The sequence below is a fragment of the Ursus americanus genome, chromosome 20 (assembly GCF_024610735.1).
Source record: "Ursus americanus isolate L20-20 chromosome 20, mUrsAme1.1.p, whole genome shotgun sequence".
NCBI classification, from domain to species: domain Eukaryota; kingdom Metazoa; phylum Chordata; class Mammalia; order Carnivora; family Ursidae; genus Ursus; species Ursus americanus.
Window position 1 is genome coordinate 30,802,078 of NC_142146.1, and position 22,404 is coordinate 30,824,481.

Sequence of the window (22,404 nt, forward strand, 5' to 3'; positions counted from 1 at the left end):
CTCCTCTCCCCTCCGAAGGCCCCGCCCCGTCTGAGGCAGGGATTGTCACCTAAGCGCTTCGTTCTGGCACCTGATTGGCTCCTTTGCCAGCTCCGCCTCCGTCTCCTCCCGCCGCCCTCCCCTTTGCGCTCCCACAGCGGCGGGCGGAGCTAAGTACGCAGGCGCGGGCGCTGCCTCTCTTTTCTGGTGGCCCGCCCTCCCTCCTCCCCCTCCCTCCCCTCCCCACCCCCTCTCCCTTCCTCTCCGGGCCTGCGCGCGCGTGTCTTCCTCCTGCACGCGCTGCCGCTAGCCAAGCACTCTCGCCGGAGCCTCTGGCCCGCGCGTTCCTTTTCCCCTCCGGCTGCGGAGCGGGCGGGATCCTGCACCGCGGGCGCGGCAGCAGCGGCAGCCCCTGCGGCCTCGAGCGGCGGTAGCGGCTCGCGAGCCCCCAGGCGGACCGTACCACCGCCCGCCAGCACGCGGGGGGAGCCGCCCGCCCCGCCGCACACGCCTCGGCGACCCCGCGGGGCTGAGGCGTCGCCGCGCCCGGGAGCGTGAGCGCAGAGCCGGCCTCGACCCCGAGCTCGGAGCCCCGCGGGCCGCGCCCGCCGCCGGCCCCACCCATCCGGGCTGAGGAGGCTGCGGCCATGGCCGAAACGGAGGAGCGGAGCCTAGACAACTTCTTCGCCAAGAGGGACAAGAAGAAGAAGAAGGAGCGGAGCAGCCGGGCGGCGAGCGCCGCGGGCGCGGCGGGCGGCGCCGGAGGGAGCAGCGGAGCCGCGGGCGCGGCGGGCGGCGGGGCGGGCGCGGGGGCCCGGCCGGGCGACGGCGGGACCGCGGGCGCGGGGGCCTCCGGCCCCGGGGCCGCCACCAAGGCCGTGACTAAGGTGAGGGGTCGGGGAGGCCGGGATTCGGGGCCGGGCCGCGCGTTTGCGCTCATGTGCCCGCCCCCGCCGGCCGCCCGCCCGGGGCAGCGTCCGGGAGGGGCCGGCCGGCGGGCGGACGGGCGCGGAGGCTGGCCATGTGACGGGGGCTTCCCACGCCGGGCCGGCCCGCCTCTCCCCGCGGGACCCCCCAGCCCGCTCCCGCCCCGCCCCTCCACCTCGTGTCGCTGGCCGGGACCGAGACCCGGTCCGCGGCACCCTCAAGGGGAAATGGGTCTGGGTCGGAAGTACCCGGCCCGGAGCAGCATTTATCGAGTGACGTCTGCTCTGAGTAATTTGGTGTTCTGACTTCAGCCCGGCAGTCTTGAGCAGAATTTTCTAACAATCGTTTTTGTGGCCGCTTTAATTGCCATGGCTTGGCCTCTAAGCCCGTTACAGAATAAGTCTCATGACAACATTGTGGTAGACATTTAGTTGTGGGGTTACAGACTTTTTCATTCGACTTTCCCTGGTTGCTTTTAAAGTAACTCTCTGGAAAGAACCCGGTGGAAGTAGGGTTGGACTGCTGGACACGTTTGTCCTCCAGCCTAGTCGGCCTCGGGATCAAACAGGGCCTCTAGCCAGAAAACGAGTCTATATTTTAGGTTCCAGACACTTGATCCCCTTTTCATAGTCTGATAATTTGAGTTAGTTGTGTTTTAACAAATAGCTTTAATTGATCAAACGCTGTGTCTTTTACAGGATGAAGATGAGTGGAAAGAATTTGAGCAAAAAGAGGTTGATTACAGCGGCCTCAGAGTTCAGGCGATGCAAATAAGGTATGGTCTGGTTACAGATGTGTTTAGATAACCCTTAGGGTAGGTATTGTGTGTTTGGTTTTTCTCTAGCCCCAAAGCTGCATCACAGTGGCCTCATGCTTTAGATATGTGTATTAGGGCTGTATTGGATTGTGTGTTCCTTTTCTCTCTGGTGGCAGCCCTTCTATATGCTGATCAAATTAGCTGCCAGCTTCAAAATCCTGTGAGAGATTGCCTACTTATTTGAGACAGCTAAAATGAAATGGATTTTGTGGCTTCAAAACTTTAACTTTTAACATTGGTGTGTCGAATTTAGGGTTTTTGTTTGTTTCAAAAATAATGTGGTTTTCAGATCCTCTCCAATAAGCAAGTTAATACGTATTTTTGTTATTGAAGTATACTTAACAGATGTACAGATTTTATATGTTCACACAGTGAGACCAATCTGTGTAATCGACAGCAAGTTCAAGAAACTGAATATTACTCCTACAAAGCAAACGTAAGCCCTTTTAGTCACTGTCTTCACTCCCAAGAATAATGAGTATTCTAACACTGTAGATTTATTCTCCCTAGAGTTTTATAGGGATGGCATCAGATAGTCTAACCACGTTATTTTTAAAGTTCAAGAAAACGGGTGCCTGGGTGGCTCATTGGTTAAGGGTCTACCTTCAGCTCAGGTCGTGGTCTCCAGGTCCTGGGATCGAGCCCCACATTGGGCTCCCATCTCAGCTGGGAGTCTGCTTCTCCCTCTCCTTCTGCTTGTGCTCTCTCTCTCAAATGAATAAAATAAAATCTTAAAAAAAAAAAGTACAAGAAAACAGTAATTTTTTAAAAATTGGGTTGGTTGGTTGGTTTAGGGGATTTGAAATTAACATATTAAGTCCAGTCTGTGATAGTTGGTTTTAGATTCGTGTGAATAGATGTCTTATCTTAATGCGCTCATAGAGTAGAAATAACAGGTGAATATATGGTTCCACCATTTTTAAGGTTAAAAACTTTTATTCCTAGTTTAAAGAAATAAATGATTTAATGAACTACCTCCAGTTCGAAGTTTGCAGTTTGTATATACCAGTGACCATGTGGCACACTGGCAGAAGTAATTTTTCTTAACAGAATACTGTCTTTTGACTTCTCCAAGTGGTAATATTTATGGCGTTAAGTATTGAAAAACCAGGGCTAATATTTTTGACATTTGTTGAATACCTACCAGAGTGCCAAGCATTATGTCCTAGGTTCTTTTTCCTCGTTTCGTGAGCTTAACCAAAGTGAAACCTGACTGACTGGGAGACCTTTTAGGAAATGGGGCTTCTCCACTCTTGAGGTTCTTTTGTAGTAATGTTAAGTGGACGTGATTAGACTAAATTTTATTCCCAACAACTTTTTGAATTTGTGTGTTAGATGTTTCTGGAGAGGTGTAGTTTAGAAAATATCCCTGTGTTTTCCTGGGGCTTGACTTGTGAAAATGAAGAGGAGGGGACGTGAAGTTCTTACTCATTGGGGTTGTGGTGCTGCCTGTGTGTGTGGTTCCTGTTTGGCTGTAGAATAAGGCTCTTGGTCTGCCTTTCCTGACCACAGGTTCTTAACTGCAGATTTTGAAGATTTGAGCAACAGGAAGAATAGTGTTTGGTCATGTTGAACTGACTGAGCAAGAGTAGCACTTTCTGAAGGGAAAGGTTTCAAATTCACTGAAGGCTAGAAATTGATTTTATTATATCATGGAGGATATTTAAACTGCCTATTTTTCTGTCACTGATTATATATCTTATTTCCATATTCAAGGTTATTTTTGTCTTTCTTTTTGGCTATTCCAGAGATGGTGAAACATTTCTTAAATCATTTATATCTTTCACATTTGCCAGGGACCTAGGTAAATCTCAGCTAGTATGAGTGTTTAAGTTCTCCTTGACCTGAAGCTTGACCAGCTTTCATGTTGTATTTTTCATTATTAGCACGTAGTCTTAACTCCTGGGTGGTCTGCCACAAGTCTTCCTCTAACCTGCTAACATTGGAAAACATCCCCCTTCAGGAAGCTGCCTTTGTGGGTCTCACTCTGGAGAATAGAGTCTGTATTTCCGTTGCCTTCACAGATCATTCAATAAAGAGGAATCTAACAGTTTTCAGGAAAGACTTGAGTGTGAGAAGTCATCTGAGGTTTAATAATAATGACTAAAATTTTCACACTCTATACTGAATATCCTTATAAACTTTGTCTTAAATGTTCTTGACAGTGAAACTCGGTAGGTTGGGGTCCCTAAGGAAAGACACTTTGGTTCATTGGAGCGAAAGTAGGTTGCTCACATAAATGGGATGGAGTTGATAATGTCATGAAAACATGGATTTTGAGGAAAGACAACTCTGGGTTTTAGCCTGCTGTTTATGTGTGACCTTGGAGTCACTTTACTTTTAAGTGTTGGTTGTGATCTGCAGAATTGAGACAACTCCTAGGATTTTTGCGCGGATTTTTGTACAGGGTATTTGTAAAATACCCAGTCGGTAATATTAATCTTCTCTATTCATTGGGTAAATTAGAATACTTAAGTCTTGGGAATTTCTGTTACTTAACCATGAGGCACCTGCTCTGTAATACCAAGATTTGAGGACAAGGGGTAGTGGAGGTACACTACCTACTACTGTCATGACTAATGTTAGACTCTGGTGAGTCAATTCACTGTGGACCTAATAAAAGAGAAAATGACATGTTCGGGTTGGCATTAGTATGACCATACAAACAAAAATCCCTCTCAAGAGTGTTAAACGTTGCTTATAGACATTGAATTATTGTCTTCTATAGCTTGGTCTTAATCTTTTCGGCAGAGGCCCTTAGGAAGAGGCAGAGAAATGAGATATCTTTTGAGAAGTTGGGGGGATGATTCTTTATGCCTCTAATCTGTTACCTTTATCTATGAGAGAGGCAGCCTTGCTATCTCAGTATGAGATGAGGGAATATAAAACTTTGGAAGTTGACTTAAAATATCTTGAAATTTTCAGCTGTATAATCTTAGTTTCTTCATCTAACTTTTCGCTTTGAAAAATTAGAAACCTCAGAAAAGTTGCAAGAACAATAAAATACCCATATACTCTTTGCTTAGATGATCTGATCATTTTTGTCACATTTGCTTTCTCTTTAGTCAGCTGCAAATACTGCAGCTTTATTGAAGGTAAGTGTGCATTTGAAAGAGGAAATTTTTTAGTAGCAGCAAATACACTATTAATGTATCACATTTACCAACTAACTCAAGATTTAAGTACCAAGAGTATAAGGGCTTGTGTCAGATTACATCTAAATTAATAGATGTATTCAAGGTCCTCATGATATATAAATAAGTTCTTTAGAGGGGTGCCATTGGGGTGGTGATAAAAGGGGCCTAACACTGGAGCTTAGATTGTTGGTGGAGCAGTCTAAATGGGACCTGTAGGCGGCCTCTCTCATCTTTAAAATGTATTTTTGGGGGAAAGAAAGATTCCAAGTAGTATTCAAGGTTACTAAATGTTGAGCATTTGTCACGTTTCAATAATGAATTGACTTCTTGGAGGGACACCTGGCTGGCTCAGTAGGTGGAGCATGCGACTCAATCTCCAGGTTGTGAGTTCAAGCCCCACGTTTTACTTTAAAAAAAAAAAATTGAGTTCTTGGAGCCCAGTGGGATTTTTTTTAGGAACATTAAGAAGTCTAGAACTTTGGGGGTGCCTGGGTGGTTCAGTTGGCTAAGCATCTCCCTTCAGCTCAGGTCATGATGCCAAGATCCTGGGATTGAGCCCGGCTTTGGGCTCCCTGCTCAGAACAGAACCTGTTTCTCCCTCTCCTTCTGCTGCTCCTCCTGCTTGTGCTCTCTCTCTCAAATAAATAAAATCTTAAAAAAAGGAGGAAGGAAGGAAAGAGAGAGAGAGATAGATCTGGACCTTTAAACGCGTTAGGTAGAGCTGGCTAAGTTGTTCCTTGAAGAAACACTCCTGCATCCAAGCTGGATTCATTGTAGCAAATACTGGTGTGACTAGTGTGCCAGACACCAGGGTCGTAGAACTAACTCCTACTCTACTTAAACACCAGTGATGGGCAGTATGCTGTGGAACACAGGAGAGAACACTCCCGTGAAGGGGTTGAGAAAGAGGCCTGGGAGGAGCGCGTGCCATCTTGAGCTGACAGCATAGCTCATCAGGCCTTGTCTCGCCCTTTTACTGTTGTAACAGTAGTTGGACAATAGGGTCAAACCAGTGGAGGTGCCTAGCATTCTAGCAGAAGCACAGTCAAGTCTGGCTTTTGTTTTAGCTGCTAAAACCCTAATGTTGGGGAACGGGGGGTGTCCTGTGAGATAAAGAGGTAAGGGTGTTCCATCTTTATTGATAAACCGCTGCAGGATGTGTAATCCTGACCAAACTTACTGAAAGTGAATTTCTCAAAATAGAGAAAATGTCTGTGGTCGTATGTTAGAGCTCTAAAGAGGCTAAAATGAAATAAGAGGCAACAGGAGGCCTGAGCTCTGGAGACCAGGGATTGGCTTGCTACTTTGTAGCCCTGGGGAAGGGGCTTAAACTCTGAGTGTCCGTTTCCTCCTGTGTACAGTGGGTCTCCTGCCTGCCTTGGTGTTATTGTAAGTTTAACTTTGTGAAGTGGTAGGAAAGGGCCTGGCTTCCTAGATACTCAGCAAATACTCGTTTTCTAGCTTCATTCCCCTGTACTACCAGCAGTGCCTTACAGACTGTTGCGTATATAAGGCCGTATACTTTAAATTGTGATAATGTATTTACAAGTAGCAGTGTAGTGTTTAGAAATGTGAAATGTAGCTGATGAGAAGCTGTATATTCTGTTTGGGTCAAATACCAGATTTTAGCCTAATTATCTTCTGTGGAAATGATTCTTTGCAACATGTGTCTTACAGCATTTAAAGATTTGACATTTTCTGGAGTCTGTAAATAAGAAAAAGTAATCCGGATGTTTAAATCATTTTTATCCTGGCCTTTTGGCAAGGCTCTTAGCATCTCTGGGCCTTTGTTCCCTCTTTTGGATGAAGTGTTTTGACTAGACAATTCCCAATGTTTAGTTTAACTAATATTTCAGAATCTTAAGAAACCAAAATATTAGGTTGTCTTGTGCCTATTATTACACATAACACAATCCCTATTAAATCACTCTTACTTAATAATAGTTTATAATTTAAAGGGATTTTTAGATTTGTGATTTATTCATTCTTGTCTCTTAGGGTAAAGAGGTAATAAACATTACAGTAAAGGAACCTTTTACATGGGACCATCAGTATTTTATCAGACCAGATTGGGGCTTTTCTTTAATAATTTATTGTGAATTAGAAAGTATATATTTTAAGAACATTAAAAAGGTATAACAGCATTAAAAAATGTATTAGGATGATCCATAATCCCTTCTGCTTAGAGATAATCATTGTTAACATTTTTTTATTTTCAGTCGATTGCTTACTACAAGCTGCTAATTCCGGAATTTAGATATATTAATCACCAAATATTACTGTAATTTGAAGAAAAATCTGTTTTAGAGTCCAGTATATATATTTGAAGAACAGTGATTCAGCACATTTTGCTGAGTTAACTGTTGCGCAATGTAAATGACCAGCTGAAAGCTAGCATACCTTGGGAGTATATGTGAGTATAAAAGTGCCATGAAGGTTCTTAAAATCTTTGTAGGGGTCTTACCTTCCTGTCTGGCTGGGATTGGGTTACTGGGACATTACTAACAAGTCTTATGTAACTAGGTAAATAACACCCATGTTTTTACTCATGAACCAGCCAAATTGCATGAAAGTATAATTACATTGGCATTGGTTCTCAGAAGTGGGTGACTAAAAAAAAATTCTTTTGGGACAGTTCTTATGTTTGGATACCACTGTTAGACTCCTGGATAAATTAGGACCTTCATATCCTTACCTGGTCATTCATTCCACATATAAACTTTAGAAAACAGGGTCATAGTGGTTGGTATCTATTTTTAAAAATCTATTTAAAAAGAGCATGTTCATGTTGTGGGTTTTGGGGATTTTGAGTTTTGTTCTCTCATTTTTCTCCTAGTGTAAAGGTGGCGTCTGTTTGAAAACTTAAATGGATATTAAAAAGCATGTAATGGTGGGGCGCTTGGGTGATGCAATTAGTTAAGCATCTGACTCTTAGTTTCAGCTTGGGTTGTGAGATTGAACCCCTCGTGGGACTCCACACAGCATGGAATCTGCTTAATTACGTTCTCTCTCCCTCTGTCCACCCCCCCAAATGTAATAACATTTAAGAGCACTTACTATGTGCCAGGCACTTTCCTTGGTGCTTTGTGCCTATTAACTTGTGTATTTTCATAATGGAGCTGTTATCCCCATTTTACATTGGAGGAAACTGAGGCATACAAAAGTTAAGTGCCATACTCTAAGTCTCCTGGCTAGTCAGTGGCAAAACCCAGATGATTGGAGGCAGGAAGTCTGGTTTTAGAATCTGCTCGTAACTGCTTGCTGCTTGAAGAAAATAAAACCAGGCATTCTAGCACCCAGCTACTTTTTAAAACATTTTTTTAATAATTGAAATATCCTTTTACTTAATATTAGGTATATAGATTTTGTTTTAGTAAGCCATTGGCTTACCTGACATGAATATTACTTCCATGTCAGCATAGGCCTGACATTTTAAATGGCTGTATAGGATTCTATGATGTGTTTAAAAAAAAAAAAGTGGGGGTGGAACCATAGGGTGGCTTGGGCATATTCTCATTCTTTTTTCCTCTTGAATTATAATCTTAAGTAAAATCACGCTACAAATGCAGATTGAGGATGAGTTCATTTCCCTCTCCCCTCCCTGATTGCCACCCTAAGCCTAAATTCTGGAAGCCCCTCTGTTGGTGGGCATTGTCTTTGAAATTTTTCTATAAGTGTCTTTAAAGAAGGCCATTACTTATTCAAGAAATTTGTCTTATAGCCAGCACTTTCCTTGTTCTAATAAGAATGGAAGGAAAACACCCTGAGATGACCTTTTGCAGAAGCTAAGAGAGGCCATGATGTTCCCAGGGTCATACACGGTGTAGGGTGGGAGTCCTCTGTACATTAAGGCCATGGTCACTGATCGGGCATCAAAGGGAGAAAAAGGGTGAAAGGCCTAGGACAGCTTTAGGCAATAGCTCTGTTTTTTCAGTAGGAGAGAAAAGCATGGTCAGAATGATAAAGGTTGATAGGCTGAAGTTCTAGGAAAAACCACTGCTGTCATGCAGCATGATTCATGGAAAAGTTGGTGGTGTGTGCCAGAGGTGGCAGCAGCAGCAAGGGCGAATCGTGGCAAAAAAGGCAGATTTGACAGGTAACTCCCTGATTCCTGACTCAAACCAGTTCAGGAAGAAATAAGAAATTGGCATAAACACTGCAGCCAGTGTTAGGATACCATTGAGGGTATCTTTTGCATTTATAATTACTAGTAAAGCCAAAGACTGAGTTTTTGTATTTTCTTTTTTAAATGGGTGACATATCTGGTGATAGGAACCAGTTCTTTATATTCTGTGTGTCAAACAGTAGAGACTGGCACTAATAAACTCTGTAGCACTGATGTCAACACTGAACACAGGCTTGTTTCTTCTGTTGGAATGTGAATTCTAATTTGAAGAGTATTTTGTACTATGTACTAAAGGATTAGCAAATGAAATTATACAGCTTTCAAAAACCATTTGATCACTGAAAATATGCTTACCATGAGTGCCTGTTTGGCCACTGTGGACCTAGAAAAATCCAAGGATTACACTCTTAATCCCTCTCAAGTCCCTTTTTCTTAGGTTAGCCTGGCCTCTCTTCCTCCCTCAGTTGTGTGAGGTTCTCAGCTGGGGTCCTGCTCTTACTTGGGGCTGCTGTATGTAATCACACAGATTGTCATAAAGCCTGGCGTGTCGGTATGGTAAATGTTTCTAAATATTCTTGAGAATATGAGGTTTGCAAAAAGGAAAGCAGAGACTATCAGACCAAGTGGTTTTCTAAACCTTTTAGCAATAAAATCCTTTTATATGAAGTTAGGTGGAAGTCCCAGTGTTTAACAGGTAAAATCCCTTCTTTCTGTCTCTGTTTCTTTTAAACAAGTGGGGCACTGGGGCTCTGAAGAGGTTAGGTGACTTCTCTTAGGGTCACACAGATCAGCATTGATACGACTAAGTATTTGGACTGACGGTTTTCCTGGAAGTTCTATAATTGAATTCACTTGTTTGCTTTTCCAATAGTGAAAAGGAAGAAGATGATAATGAGAAAAGAGAAGATCCAGGTGATAACTGGGAAGAAGGTGGAGGTGGTGGTGGTGGTGTAGAAAAATCTTCAGGTCCCTGGAATAAAACAGCTCCAGTACAAGCACCTCCTGCTGCAGTAGTTGGTAATCTCAATATTTCATGTTCATGAAGCTGTTTATGTATCATTTTATATACTGTTGGCATTTAACTAAATGAGTGCTTGTGGTAGAATGAGTGGGGTTCCTTTCTGTTCTTGGGAGAGACGTTTGTATATGTCTGTTTAAGGACTTTATATCCTAAGTAAAGGAATTTGGAACTTAAGATAGGTGCTTTTCTGTAGGCTGCTTCAATTTATATGTAAACTAACTTGCCAAACTTTAAAATATTTAAGTAATTTGTTTCCATTTTTGACAGTCAGCTGAGGGAAATTGTACCTGTGTTTCACCTGTGTGTGTGTTTTTCCTCCATTCCCCATTCCGCTCTGTCTTGAAACATGAATTCTCAGAATGGCACGTACATAAGAGTTGATAAGAAGAGGTTCTTGGTGGCGGGTAAAGAAATACTAGAAATCTTCTAGCGGGCTGTGCCCACCAGAGGGCCGAAGTGAGTGAGCAGGCGCACAGTATACCCGTGGTATTAACATTTCCTGGAGTGGGGGGCGTGGTGTTTAGGAAATAGATGTCTAAAGGGCTCCTTAGAGCAGCAGTGTTGAGAAAAGTTGGAGAAACGTTGCGTTAACATATACCCAGTTTTTTTAATACAAAGAGTAACAAATCACTCCAGATCTTACTGCACAGAGACCACAGTGTGTGTCAACATTCTTGCATCCTTTCTAGCGTTTTGCTGTGTGTGTAGATGTAAGTTCTTCCGTTTAACTTTTTTTTACTGCATCTGTCACCGATCGTGGTGACCTCGGCACGGCTAACCTCGGTGTCCAAGTCTCGGTCCTCACCCGATTTGCCCCGTCAGCAGCGCTTGCAGCAGCTGATCACCCCAGCGCGCGCTCTGTTGGCTTCCAGGACACCACAGTCTCCTGCTCCCTCCGTGGTTGGTTCTGTCTTCCGGGCTGAGATTTCTTCTCTCCTGCCTACCACAGTGCTCAGCCCCTGCTGCTCTTTCTCCATGCCCTCCCCGTTCAGCAGTCTGCAGTTGCCAGCGACTCCAAAATTCGCATCAGCTCACGTCTCTCCTGACCTCCAGACACATAGATCTTAACTGCCTAGCTGGCATCTCGATAACCACATATCCCCAGCTGAGCTCTTCATGTACAGTAGACCCTTGAACAACATGAGGGTAGGGGCCCCAAACCCCCCTGTGCATTCAAATCCACGTTTCACTTCTGACTACCCCAAAACTTAACTACTGAGAGCCTCCTGTGAATACCAGTAACATAAACTTACCAATTGACATGTATTTTGTATATTTATGCTACTATATTCTTAGAACAAGCTAGAGGAAAAATACTAAAATCATAAAGAAAAAATATGTTTACAGGTCTATATACCGTATTTATTGAAAACACCCACGTGAAAGTGGAGCCATGCAGTTCAAACCCATGTCAGGGGCCAGCACACAGCCTTCCTCATGTCACTGCTGTTCTTTCAGTCACTTAGGCCACAAATCTTGGAGTCATCTTTGATACCTTTTTCTTCAAACCTAAGTCTAATTTGTCAGTAAATCTGTTTTGTGTTTATTTTCAACATCAGACTCTTTGTGACTAGTGGTCTCCAGTGCCACTGCTACCACCGTGGTTTGAACTGTTAATGTCTGTATCGATCAGTGAGGCCACCTCTTCACTGGTCTGCCTGCTTCTGTCCGCGCACTGTTCCCGGCGGCCAGCAGCAGCCAGAGGAGCGGTCTCTTCAAGAAACAGCAGAACGTGTCCCCTGTACTTGGAGCAGAAGCTGAAGTTCTCCGTGACCTGCAAGGCCTTGGATGTCTGCCTTGTGATCCCATTTTCTGACTTGGTGTTTCTTTTCATCTGGTCCTCGCTTACCCTGCTCCTTGAGGAGACCAGGCACACTACTGCCGCGGGCCTTTGTGCCTGTGTTCTCGGCCTGAATCCTCCTTCCTTTATATTAGGAGTCTCTGAGCTTTTCCTGCAGAGGGCCAGATAATAGGTAATTCACGTTTTGAGGGCTGCGCAGAAGATGTTTTTAATTACTCAGCCCTGCTGTGACAGCACAGAAGTAGCCCTAGACGATACGTACACCCAGTGAGCGTAGCTGTGTTCCAGTAAAATACTTATGAAATCCGGAGTCGGACCAGATTTGGCTTACTTACCAACGGTAGATCTGTTTGTCTCCTTACGACTTTCCAGCCTTATTCAGTTTTCACCTCATCACTGAGACTCCTGTCCGTCATGTCCTCCCTTCACCAGCGCTTCCCCCACTTTCATTTTTGGTAATGGTGCCAACCTGACATACATGTCTCCTGCCTCGAGCCTAACACTGTCCAGTAGTACTTTCTGCAGTGACAGAATAGCTCTGTTTGCTGTCTAGTGGCCTCTAGCCATGGAGTACTTAAAATGCGACTAACATAACTAAGGAACTGAATTCTTAAGTTTATTTCCTTCCAGATTGGCTGCATGTGGCTAACGGCCTGAATATCCAGTTCATGAAGGCACGTCCTTAACATTTGTGTCCCTGCTGTGTCGTTTAGAGCGGCACCTGACACATAGCAGGTGCTCAGTCACTAATGAGCGTGCGTGATCTTGTAACTTGCTCACACTCAATTAGAAGCTGTATGAGACAATAAGCCTTTATAGTAGTATTCAAATGGCTGCATTATATTGGAGCTAATAAATGATGGTGTAGGCGTTTATTTGAAATGAAGTTTTTGATAAATGGAAAACACACTTAAAATACTGAATCCATATTGAGAATGGGGAGGGAAAAAATGATATATAGGGAAAAGCTGCAAGGTTCTGTCCTGAAAATGTTAGCCATCCTGGAAGACTTCCAGCTGCTTGGTTGCTTAGTTTTTTTTCCTGCTTTACCTGTGTTTATAAAATAAGACAAAGAGCCTTAAAATCCATTGATGATGTAGAAGATAAGGAAATTATTAAAGATATGTAGTAGCTTATTTTTATTAGTCTTTTAGAATAAGTACACAAGCATTTTCATAAATAAATTGTTGACACATGGCATGTTACTTAACCCACCAACCAGGTGAAGAAGTGATTATCCATGTTTACCTGTGTGTAAACTGAAGGCTGAGGTGGGGCTGTTTTGAAAGACAGTCCCTGATGGGCTGTCTCCAGGCCCAGCAGATTCCTCTCCCACTTCCAGTGAGTTGACTTCCAAAAAGAACTCATTTACATAGGTAATCGAAGTTGTACATGGAAGAGAAGTTAGAAGACTGCCCCAGAAAGAGTATTTTCACTTTCAGACATTTTCTAGTTAACTTTCCTTCTGTTGTCCATAGACGACTTGTGTAGGTATTGGGTTTTTTTCTGTAATTGTCAAGTGAGTGGGAATGCAGGACTAGCTTACTAAAATGCCAGGCATTTGAATAGTTTCTCTAAACTGTACGAAATGTTAGTTACAGAGACCCCAGAACCAGCAATGACTAGCGGTGTGTATAGGCCTCCGGGAGCCAGGTTAACCACAACAAGGAAAACACCACAAGGACCACCAGAAATCTACAGTGACACACAGTTCCCATCCCTGCAGTCCACTGCCAAGCATGTAGAAAGCCGGAAGTAAGTACTCTCAACTCCTGCCTTCTGTCTGGGAGTCCTGTCCCTTGGCCAGCGAGTGGGATGTAGGAGATAGGAAAACCCACCTGAGGTGGGGAGGAGGGGGTCTCCTTGGTAAAGCTCAGGCTGCAGCTGACTGTCAGCTGAGAATTAGGTGGGATTTACATGCCTGAGGGTGGGGAAAGGGGTAAGGACCCTGGAGGGGGCAGTGGGGAAAGAGCACCAAAGACAGACATTGTCTACAAAAGTTTCCTTATTCCTGGCGTGTGTTGTTCAGTAGCTCCGAACTCTGTCTGGTTAGAATTCTTTGTAAGTACATTATTGCTGGCTTGTGTTCCTTACAGCATGGAAACTAGAAACGTAAGAGCAGTGTTTCATTGTATTACCAGTTGATGTGCATAGATCAAAGATGTTGGCATTTATAAGTCTAATATTAAAATCTTATTTCAGCAGGTACTTAAAATGAGTGCTTCGTGGAATTAAATGACCACATACGGCACTTCCACATCCTTTGTAGGGACATGAATTTTTTTAAGTAAATAAAATGGGAAGAAGTGCAGAGAACATCAGATGGAAATACTGCTTTTGGGGGGGTGGCTTTTAAAGTAAATCCCAGCCTTTTTGCCTCTTTGAGAGCCCAGCTGGCTTGAATTTAAGCCTCCACTGGACTTGCTCCTCTGCTCTGTCCTACAGAATAAGGGGCCGCGATTCCCCGCACTCACCTTGCTTTATCTGATCCACTCCCTTAAAGTAGAAGTGAGGAGAAATCATTGAATAATGATTAGAACCTGACTTGAGTAAGAAAATTGTTGCTTTTATGCATAAAGAGATGTATTGTTTATTATTTGCTGAAAGTAAAAGCGACTCCTAGAAGGAATCACCGTGCCATCAGATAGCCTTTTGCTTTGCACTTGTCTTCAAGTTGGTCCCAAAATAGGCTTGCAGTAAAGAGTATTCAAATAGATTTGCTACCACAGAAAATAGGACCATAGAGCTTCATTCAGTATTTGTGTTTTCTGTTCCTTTGAAGCCGGAAAATGATCTGATGATGATTTTATATGCAGGTTTTCCCTGCTGTGGAAAGTAGAGCATGCCTGTGAAACCTTTCCTAAGCCAGAAAGGCATAAAGCAAGGAGGACCCCCCCCACTTTCCGAAAGGTTGCGTTATACCCCACTTTGCTTTTACCGGAAGACCTCCTTTCTTGTGCTAACTTGCGCTAACTGAAAGAAATCTGAAGAGGATTTTCACTGTTACGAAAAAAGCTGTCACCCTACTAATGTAGGTCTTCTGTAAAAGCAAGTGGTGTAACACAAACTTCGGGAAAGCAGGATACCTGTACCGGTTTCCCCTCCTGTTCCTCCCTCAGGATACTTCTAAAGGGTGGCTGCTTTTTTTGTTTTGTGTTTTTTGAGGATCAACAACCTAGTGAAGAAGAAATATTTACTGATTACATTTCTTTTCCCTTAGGGATAAAGAAATGGAGAAGAGCTTTGAAGTAGTAAGACACAAAACTAGAGGTAGGGATGAGGTTTCAAAAAACCAGGCCCTTAAACTTCAGCTAGACAACCAGTATGCTGTGCTTGAAAATCAGCAAAGCCACACACAGTACAATTAAGGAACGGCCTTTGCTAACCCTAAGGTAACTAGACGGCAGCTGACCCCCAGGAACAGCCGTTCATCATCTGATCTCTGCTGGACCCACAGCCGATGCAGACCACTCGCTACAAGTGCCCGGCCCTGTGGCACTGTGGAAGTACAGGTGTCACAGCTGCTCTTTGTATATATTGGATTTAGGGGGATTCTCATTGTTCTAGCAATGCGTGAACTAGATTCAGCAGTGTTCTTTCATTATTACTCTGCAAATACAAAACCAGAAACTGCAGCCAGTGGTCATTTCAAAATCTTTTTATGTTCAGATACTGAGCCTTCGTAAGGGCTGACTACCTCAGGTTTGCTGCACTCGTTGCGGACTTCACGTGGATCACAACTTCTGGACACGGAGGTTACAGCTAGTAAGTGTCGGTGTGAAGCTTGAAACCAGCTCTACTGGATTCCTATCAGAAATCCTGCAGAAAGTCAGCCATCTGGGTTCTGATCTGCTGTAAAAGATGAAGATTTAAGTGACCTTAATTAACCTGTCCTGTGCCCCACCCTTAAGGATACTCTGTAGTGGGCTGTGTTAGACTTCCTGGAACGTGCCGCTCTCAAAAGAACTCATGTGTTCAGATAATCTCTGTAGGGTTGTGATTTTATAATTTAAACTTTGAGTTGTATTCTGAGGTAACCACAAATTAAATCAACCAAACTTGGGTCCACCAAGTGGGAAAGGGTATAGGGGAGGGAGTAATCTTATTTCTTTTAGTAATTTTTTATTTGGGTAGTGCTTTTTCTGTGTTTCACACGTTAAGGCCTTTTTTTTTCCTTTTTTTTTTTTCTTCTTTGACTTGGAATAAGTTCTTTGACAGAGCATATTGCTTGGTTAAATAAGTGACCTGAAATATGCATTAGAATTGTGAAATGTCTTGTGAATTTGCCAATCCCTAGAGTGGAACCAAATAGCCTTTGATGTCAAGGACAGTGGATGCGGGGGCTCTACTTTAGGTGCTGCTAAGCCTCCTCTAATCAGGTCTAAACTGCACAGTAAACTGCAGTGGAAAGAGTATGGGTTCTGCTCAGGCCAAGGGATTCACTGACGGGTCCTTATCGGTTCAGAGAACGTGAGCAGAACCATAAGCTAAAACCCACTTAGGTTTTCACGGATCTTGCATGATCTTTGACAAGATTTCCAGATACACTTGTGCCCAAATTTTTCAGGTATTGGCCATTCTATAGATGCAGTGATGGTGCCAGTTTAGCTCTGTTAGCAACCTTCTAGTATGTCTTTATGTTCATTTGAAGAGTCAGGGGCGAAAGACAGGTGATGTAGCACTTCTGTTTTTAATAATTACAGCTTAAACTGTCTGGTAATTTTCAGTTCTTAAAGGGACTTCAGGAAGCTACCCAGAATTACTGAAAAGTCTTTCCATCTAATGAGATAGTCGGGTAATTTACTAGTTTTGTATCTTTGGTTCAATAGAAATATTTCAAAGTGGTATGTGATCACTTAATGCAGAGTCTGGGTTTCTCTCTAATAAATCCCTTTGCCAAATGCAGGAGGTGCAGACTTGCTACTGGCGAGAGTGAGGCAAGTGAGCGAGTAAAACTGTCCGGTGTGGGGGCGTCTCCTACAGGAGTTGAGTGTTGATGAACGTGTCAGTGCAGGAATCAGCTCCTGGGAGGTCACAGTGTCTCCTGACAGGACCTGCCCACCACGTCTGGGCCATGATGTTGGCGTTGTTTGAGGTGGCAGGCTGGGTGCCTGCCTTCTGGTATATTGGGGTGAGTAGCTGAGCCAGCCAAGGAGAGGTTGGATGATTAAGCAAGAAACGAGGTATTCTTGGTTAAACTGAAGACTTCATTTGGGAACCAAAAATCTTAACAAATAATCTCTTGGACCTTGAGCCACATATTTCCCCTGAAAAGTATGCATTTTTCCAGCAAAATTTTGTTGGGGGTTATGTTATTGAGGAATGAACTGAGATGAATATGTGGAACTTTTATTTAATGGCATACTACACTAGAAATCTGAAGACCTGCGGGAGATTGAAAATTCCAACTCTTGTTACAACTTTTTAAAAGATTGTGAAATTATAAAAATGCACATGAATCAAGTTTTAATATACTGTATGATGGGTGGGTGAGGCTGTCCATTGTACCATTTCTTTCTTTGAATTCTCAGGCATGGTTTGGCAGTGCAAGAACTCTGTAACATTAACAAATTCAATAAAAAGTAAATATATGGATTGTGCAGTCTGATTGTTTTTATTCTCTATTTTTCCCCCCTCTCTGATAGGGTTTACTCTTAATCCTTAACATATCCTCTGTTTCTGAAAATGGCTGATTGATGCCGTGCCTCCGTCGCTGTAGGAAGAAGGTACTCTTCGTCTCAGAGGGGGGACCTTCTGTTCAAGGAGTGTTTGCAGAGTACTATGTTAACAAGACAGACTGGAATGAAAGTGGCTACAAAGCTAGGATGAGTATTCTTTACCAAAGTTAAAGCCTCGAAATGTACTTTTTTTCTGTTAGTGTAGTTGTCATAAGCCATGGCAAAGGAATCAATAATCTTTCACTGTGTAGAATAAAGATCTCGGGTCTTGACCCGTGAGAAGCTTACACATTTCTCAAATGAGCAACCATTTTAAAGTTCAGGATTTAGTCTGCATTATAGTCCCTACATTTTTTAAACTAGAGAGAGTATATTTCAAGTCACTTTTGGTAATGGAGTTTAAATGTTTAATGTTAACAATTGCTATTTGGTCATTCCGGCTAATTTGAGATTTTTCTTGACAGCCCTACTTAAAATAGAACACTTAACAAAACACAGTCCCTGTCACTAAAGTCCCTCTTAAAATCCTCAGTATTTTTTTTTTCTGAGCTAAAATTTGCCCTTCTAAAGTGTACATGTAAGTATTGTTTTTAGTATATTCTCAAAAGGTGTGCACCCATCAGCACTCTGAGTTCTGGAACATACTCCTCATCCTCCACCCCCCTCCCCCAAAATCCCATACCCATTACCAATGCTTTACCATTTCCCAAATCCCCTTCCCTAGTCAACAACTGCTCTTTGTGTCTTAGATTTCTCTTTCTGGACGTTTCCCATAAATAGGGCTATTCAACATACGGTCATTTTTAACTGGCTTCTTTAACTTGGTGTGTTCTGAGGTCCGCCCGTGTAGCTCGCATCGGCACTTCATTTCTTTATATTGCCCAACAGTGTGTGGACACACCGCCTTCAGTATCCATTGCTCACTTCAACGTTTGGGTTGTTTCCACTTTATCCTCCTTATGAATAATGCTGCTATGAACGTTCATGTACAAATTGTCAATATGTTTTCAATTCTTTTTCCATATTTAGGGTTGAAATTGCTGGGTCATATACCTTTTTGAGTCACTGCCAGACTTCCTAAGCAGTTGCACCATGTTACATTCCCACCAGGGATACCTGAGGATTCTGATTTCTCCGCATGCTCGTAATTATGTAGTTCCATGACATAAGCTCTAGTCCTCTTCGGTGTGAGCTGGTATCTTGCGGTTTTGATTCGTGCTTGTGTAATGACTAGTGATGCTACACGTCCATGTGCTTATTGGCCATTTGTGTATTTTTGTGTATTCAAATCATTCGCTAATTTTTTGTTTTTGTCTTCATTACTGAATTGTAAGGGTTCCTTATATATTCTGGATACTTGTCCCTCATCATTATAATTTGCAATTATCTTCTCCCATCTTCACTTTATTACTGTCTTTTGAAGCACCAAGTTTTTAGTTTTAATGAAGCCCAATATATCTTGTTCCTTTTGTTGCTTGTGCTTTGGGTGTGTCTAAGGAATGTGACCTAACCAAGGTCATAAATATTTATGCTTATTCTAAGAGTTTTGTAGTTTTAGCTCTTTCATTTAGATCTTTAATCCATTTTGAGGTTTTTTTTTAAGATTTTATTTATTTATTTGACAGAGATAGAGACAGCCAGCGAGAGAGGGAACACAAGCAGGGGGAGTGGGAGAGGAAGAAGCAGGCTCACAGCGGAGGAGCCTGATGTGGGGCTCGATCCCATAACGCCAGGATCACGCCCTGAGCTGAAGGCAGACGCTTAACCGCTGTGCCACCCAGGCGACCCCATTTTGAGTTAATTTTTGAATATGGTGTGAGGTAGGAGTCTAACTTGGTTCTTCTACATGTGTATATCCAGTTATCCAGCACCATTTGTTGAAGACTCCTGTTACTGGCACGCTAAACATTTCACATGTCTATCTGCCTCTACTAGAATGGGAGATTGGTTTGGAGTAGAAACATGCAGGAAGGGATGTCGAGTTTGGAGTGTGGGTTAGGAATGGGGAAGAAGAGCCAGGCTGATTATGGTGACTGACGAAAGCATTGAGGCCAGAATCTGCAGACATTCCATGGAGATGTTGCAGATACCGTTCCAAAACACTGCAATAAAGCAAATATTGTAATAAAGTGAGTCAAATGAATCTTTTGGTTTCCCAGGACGTATAAAAGTTATGTTTATACTGTAGTCCATTTAAGTGTGCAATAGCACTGTGCCTAAAAAAATTTACGTACCTTAATTTATTTATTGCTATGAAATGCTAACTTGCAGCGAATCATAGTCTTTTTGCTGGGATGGTCTTGCCTCGATGTTGATGGCTTCTCACTGACCAGGGTGGTGGTTGCTGAAGGTTGGGGATGGCTGGGGCAGTTTCTTAAGACAGTTATGAAGTTTGCTGTTTTGATTGACCCTTTTACAAAGGATTTCTGTGTAGCATTGTGATGCTGTTTGATGGCTTTTTTTTTTTTTAAAGCTTTCTTTTAGAGAGTATGCATGGGTGTGCACCAGTGACAGGAGGGGCAGAGGGAAAGAATCTTCAAGCAGACTCCCCACTAAGCGGGGAGCCCCATGTGGGGCTCAATCCCACAACCCATGAGGTCACCACCTGAGCCGAAACCAAGAGTAGATGCTTAACCAGCTGAGCCACGCGGTTGCCCCCATCTTGGCTTTTGACACACCTACCTCGCTAAGCTTAATCACTCGTAGCTTTTGAGTTACGGTGAGAGAAGGTAAGTCTTCTTTCACTTGAACACGTAGGGTTCTTAATTGCCCTGATTTCAATATTATTGTGTCTTAGGGAATCGGGAGGCCGGAGGAGGGAGAGAGGGAAATGGCTATTCGGTGGAACAGCCAGAACACACACCACATGCTTATCAGTTAAGCTCAGGTCATGGGCACAGTGTGTGGCGTCTCAAAACAATCGTACAATAGTAACGTGAGCGATCACTGACCACAGGTCACCATAACAAATACAACAATAATGAAAACATTTCAACTACTGCAACAATTACTGAAATGTGACACGGAAACATGAAGTGAGCAAATGCTATTGGAAAAATGACACCAATAGGTTTGCTCGATTCAGGGTTGCCACAAACCCGCAATTTGTAAAAAATGCAGTTTCTGCAAAGCGCAATAAAGCAAAACGCATAGAACAAGATATGCCTCTATACAAAGTGGAGACAGAAGTTAGTGGGGTAATCGGCTAGGCAGGAGCAACAAAGTAGAGAATCATATAAGCAGATAGTCTAACAACTAGTCTGAAACTGCAGGTCTATGGTGGTTTTAATTCATCACCCGCCTATGTAACGAGGCATTAATGGGGCCTGCAGAACGCAGGCCGGTTATAAATTGCTTCTGAGCTTGATAGGAAGGTAATGAATATTATGAAGGATACATTAATCCAAGAAAAATAACTGCTTTAAATACACAGTTTTATTATCTAAAATGAGAGGAGTAATGTCCACATTAAGGATTTAGGAGATATATATATATAGTCATTAAGGTAGTCTTTTGACATTGGAGCCAAATGAGACTAGAATTTTCAGTGACTACTGGATGTAGGTAGTAACACAGGAGCTGGGTCGAGCTTCAGTTGTCAATTCATTTCACCTGGGAACACCCTCCCCCAGCTGAACTTTCCAGGGATTCCATCAGAGCATGCAGCAAGAAACTTCTGTAAGGGTGAGTTCCTTTGTTTCCAAATACAATGGAAAATAGTGTGTAAGTCCATAAGTCCGAGGGACACCAAGTCCCGTTCCAGAGCCGTCGTAGCTGTTAAACGCTTGAGCAGATAGCTTTCCTACCGTGTGAGAAGCTGGGTTAATGAGGTAGGAGGCACTCATTCCCCCACTTAAAGGGGTAGCAGATTTAACAGGGAATAACTCTAAAACTCTCTTGCAAATACTTAGATGTTCCACAATTTGCAGTGATATTTCAGGAAACAGCCTTCTGCTTTTGTCTTCCTTTAGACCCGAGCAGTTTTTTACCCCAAGCTCTGAAGGTTTAATCTTAAACCAGCGGATTTTACCATTTCTTACCTTGTTAGGACAAAGTGGCAAAAATTTTCTCTAGCCTCTGTTAACACCAGTTGGATGATTTTACCTTTTTCCCCCAGGAAAACTCAGAAAACTTTGATTTTTTAATCTTTTTTCATCTTTACATACAAAATAAACTATTGTTTCGAATGTTGGCATATGGAAACACAAGACAGAGACCGTGTCCTTCCTTTTTAATGCCTGAAGTTTATATAGTCTCTCCTCCCTAAAAAAGCCTGCGGCTGAAGTTTTTATCCTGGGTGAGCAACTTTCTTTACAAGAAGCAGGGTGACTACAGGGGATGTCAGTGGTTCTCAAACTGCTGCATTTTGGCGTAACCTGAAGGTTTTTAAAAACTGATGCCAGAGTCCGGCGCCCCCTCCCTTCCCCAGGAATTCTAGTTTACTTGGTTTGCGTGTGACTTGCCCACAGGGAATTCGTGTTTTTTTTATGTTCCCCAGTTCATTCTAATGTGCAGCAAAGTTTGGGACCCACTGGGTTACTTCAAAATAAGAGCTGATCTCTCTGTGACTGAGTTGGAAAAGTCACAGGGCTAGAGAAATGTAGAAAATGTTTTCAGTTGTATTCTGAGCCCAGAAAGGATGATCACGTCTGTAAGCGCGTTCTTGGATACTGTGAAATGGGGGCAAATTCCAACTGAAATGGGCGGGGGGGGGAGCTGTAAGCTCAAATAGTAAATTCTTTTGATTTTTATGTATACCTTTTTATAGTTCAGGAATTATCGATACAAATACCATTTTTAATATTTCCCATTTCTTAGAAAATGATCTCACCATTAATAGGATTACTGCAATTACTTTGTTTTCCTTCTCTATGCAGTGATCTTATTCTGCTGGCCTTGTGTCTTGACAGTAAATCTG

At 43.0% G+C, this 22,404-nt stretch overlaps 1 protein-coding gene across 3 annotated transcripts; it reads left to right on the forward strand.

The window, feature by feature from the left end:
* The first annotated feature begins 231 nt into the window (after positions 1-231).
* CDV3 (CDV3 homolog) lies at positions 232-17,403 on the forward strand. Of its 3 annotated transcripts, none has more exons than XM_045791781.2 (5): positions 232-866; positions 1,605-1,681; positions 9,858-10,003; positions 13,404-13,563; positions 15,029-15,471. In XM_045791781.2, the coding sequence occupies exons 1-5, from the start codon at positions 627-629 to the stop codon at positions 15,174-15,176; spliced, it is 771 nt and encodes a 256-aa protein (XP_045647737.1). In that variant the 5' UTR covers positions 232-626; the 3' UTR covers positions 15,177-15,471. The 3 variants fall into 3 exon arrangements, with proteins under 3 accessions (XP_045647737.1, XP_045647739.1, XP_045647740.1); XM_045791783.2 differs by lacking the exon at positions 15,029-15,471 and adding an exon at positions 15,478-17,403 and having other exon boundaries at positions 238-866; XM_045791784.2 differs by lacking the exon at positions 232-866 and adding an exon at positions 1,176-1,194.
* The last annotated feature ends 5,001 nt before the right edge of the window (positions 17,404-22,404 follow it).

What these genes read in the sequence shown, in the direction of transcription:
- CDV3 (XM_045791781.2), top strand. Translation starts at nt 627, where the DNA reads ATGGCCGAAACGGAGGAGCGGAGCCTAGACAACTTCTTCGCCAAGAGG. An exon ending in CCACCAAGGCCGTGACTAAG is followed by an intron (nt 867 to 1,604) that starts GTGAGGGGTCGG and finishes TGTCTTTTACAG; the next exon opens with GATGAAGATGAGTGGAAAGA. An exon ending in ACCTCCTGCTGCAGTAGTTG is followed by an intron (nt 10,004 to 13,403) that starts GTAATCTCAATA and finishes ACGAAATGTTAG; the next exon opens with TTACAGAGACCCCAGAACCA.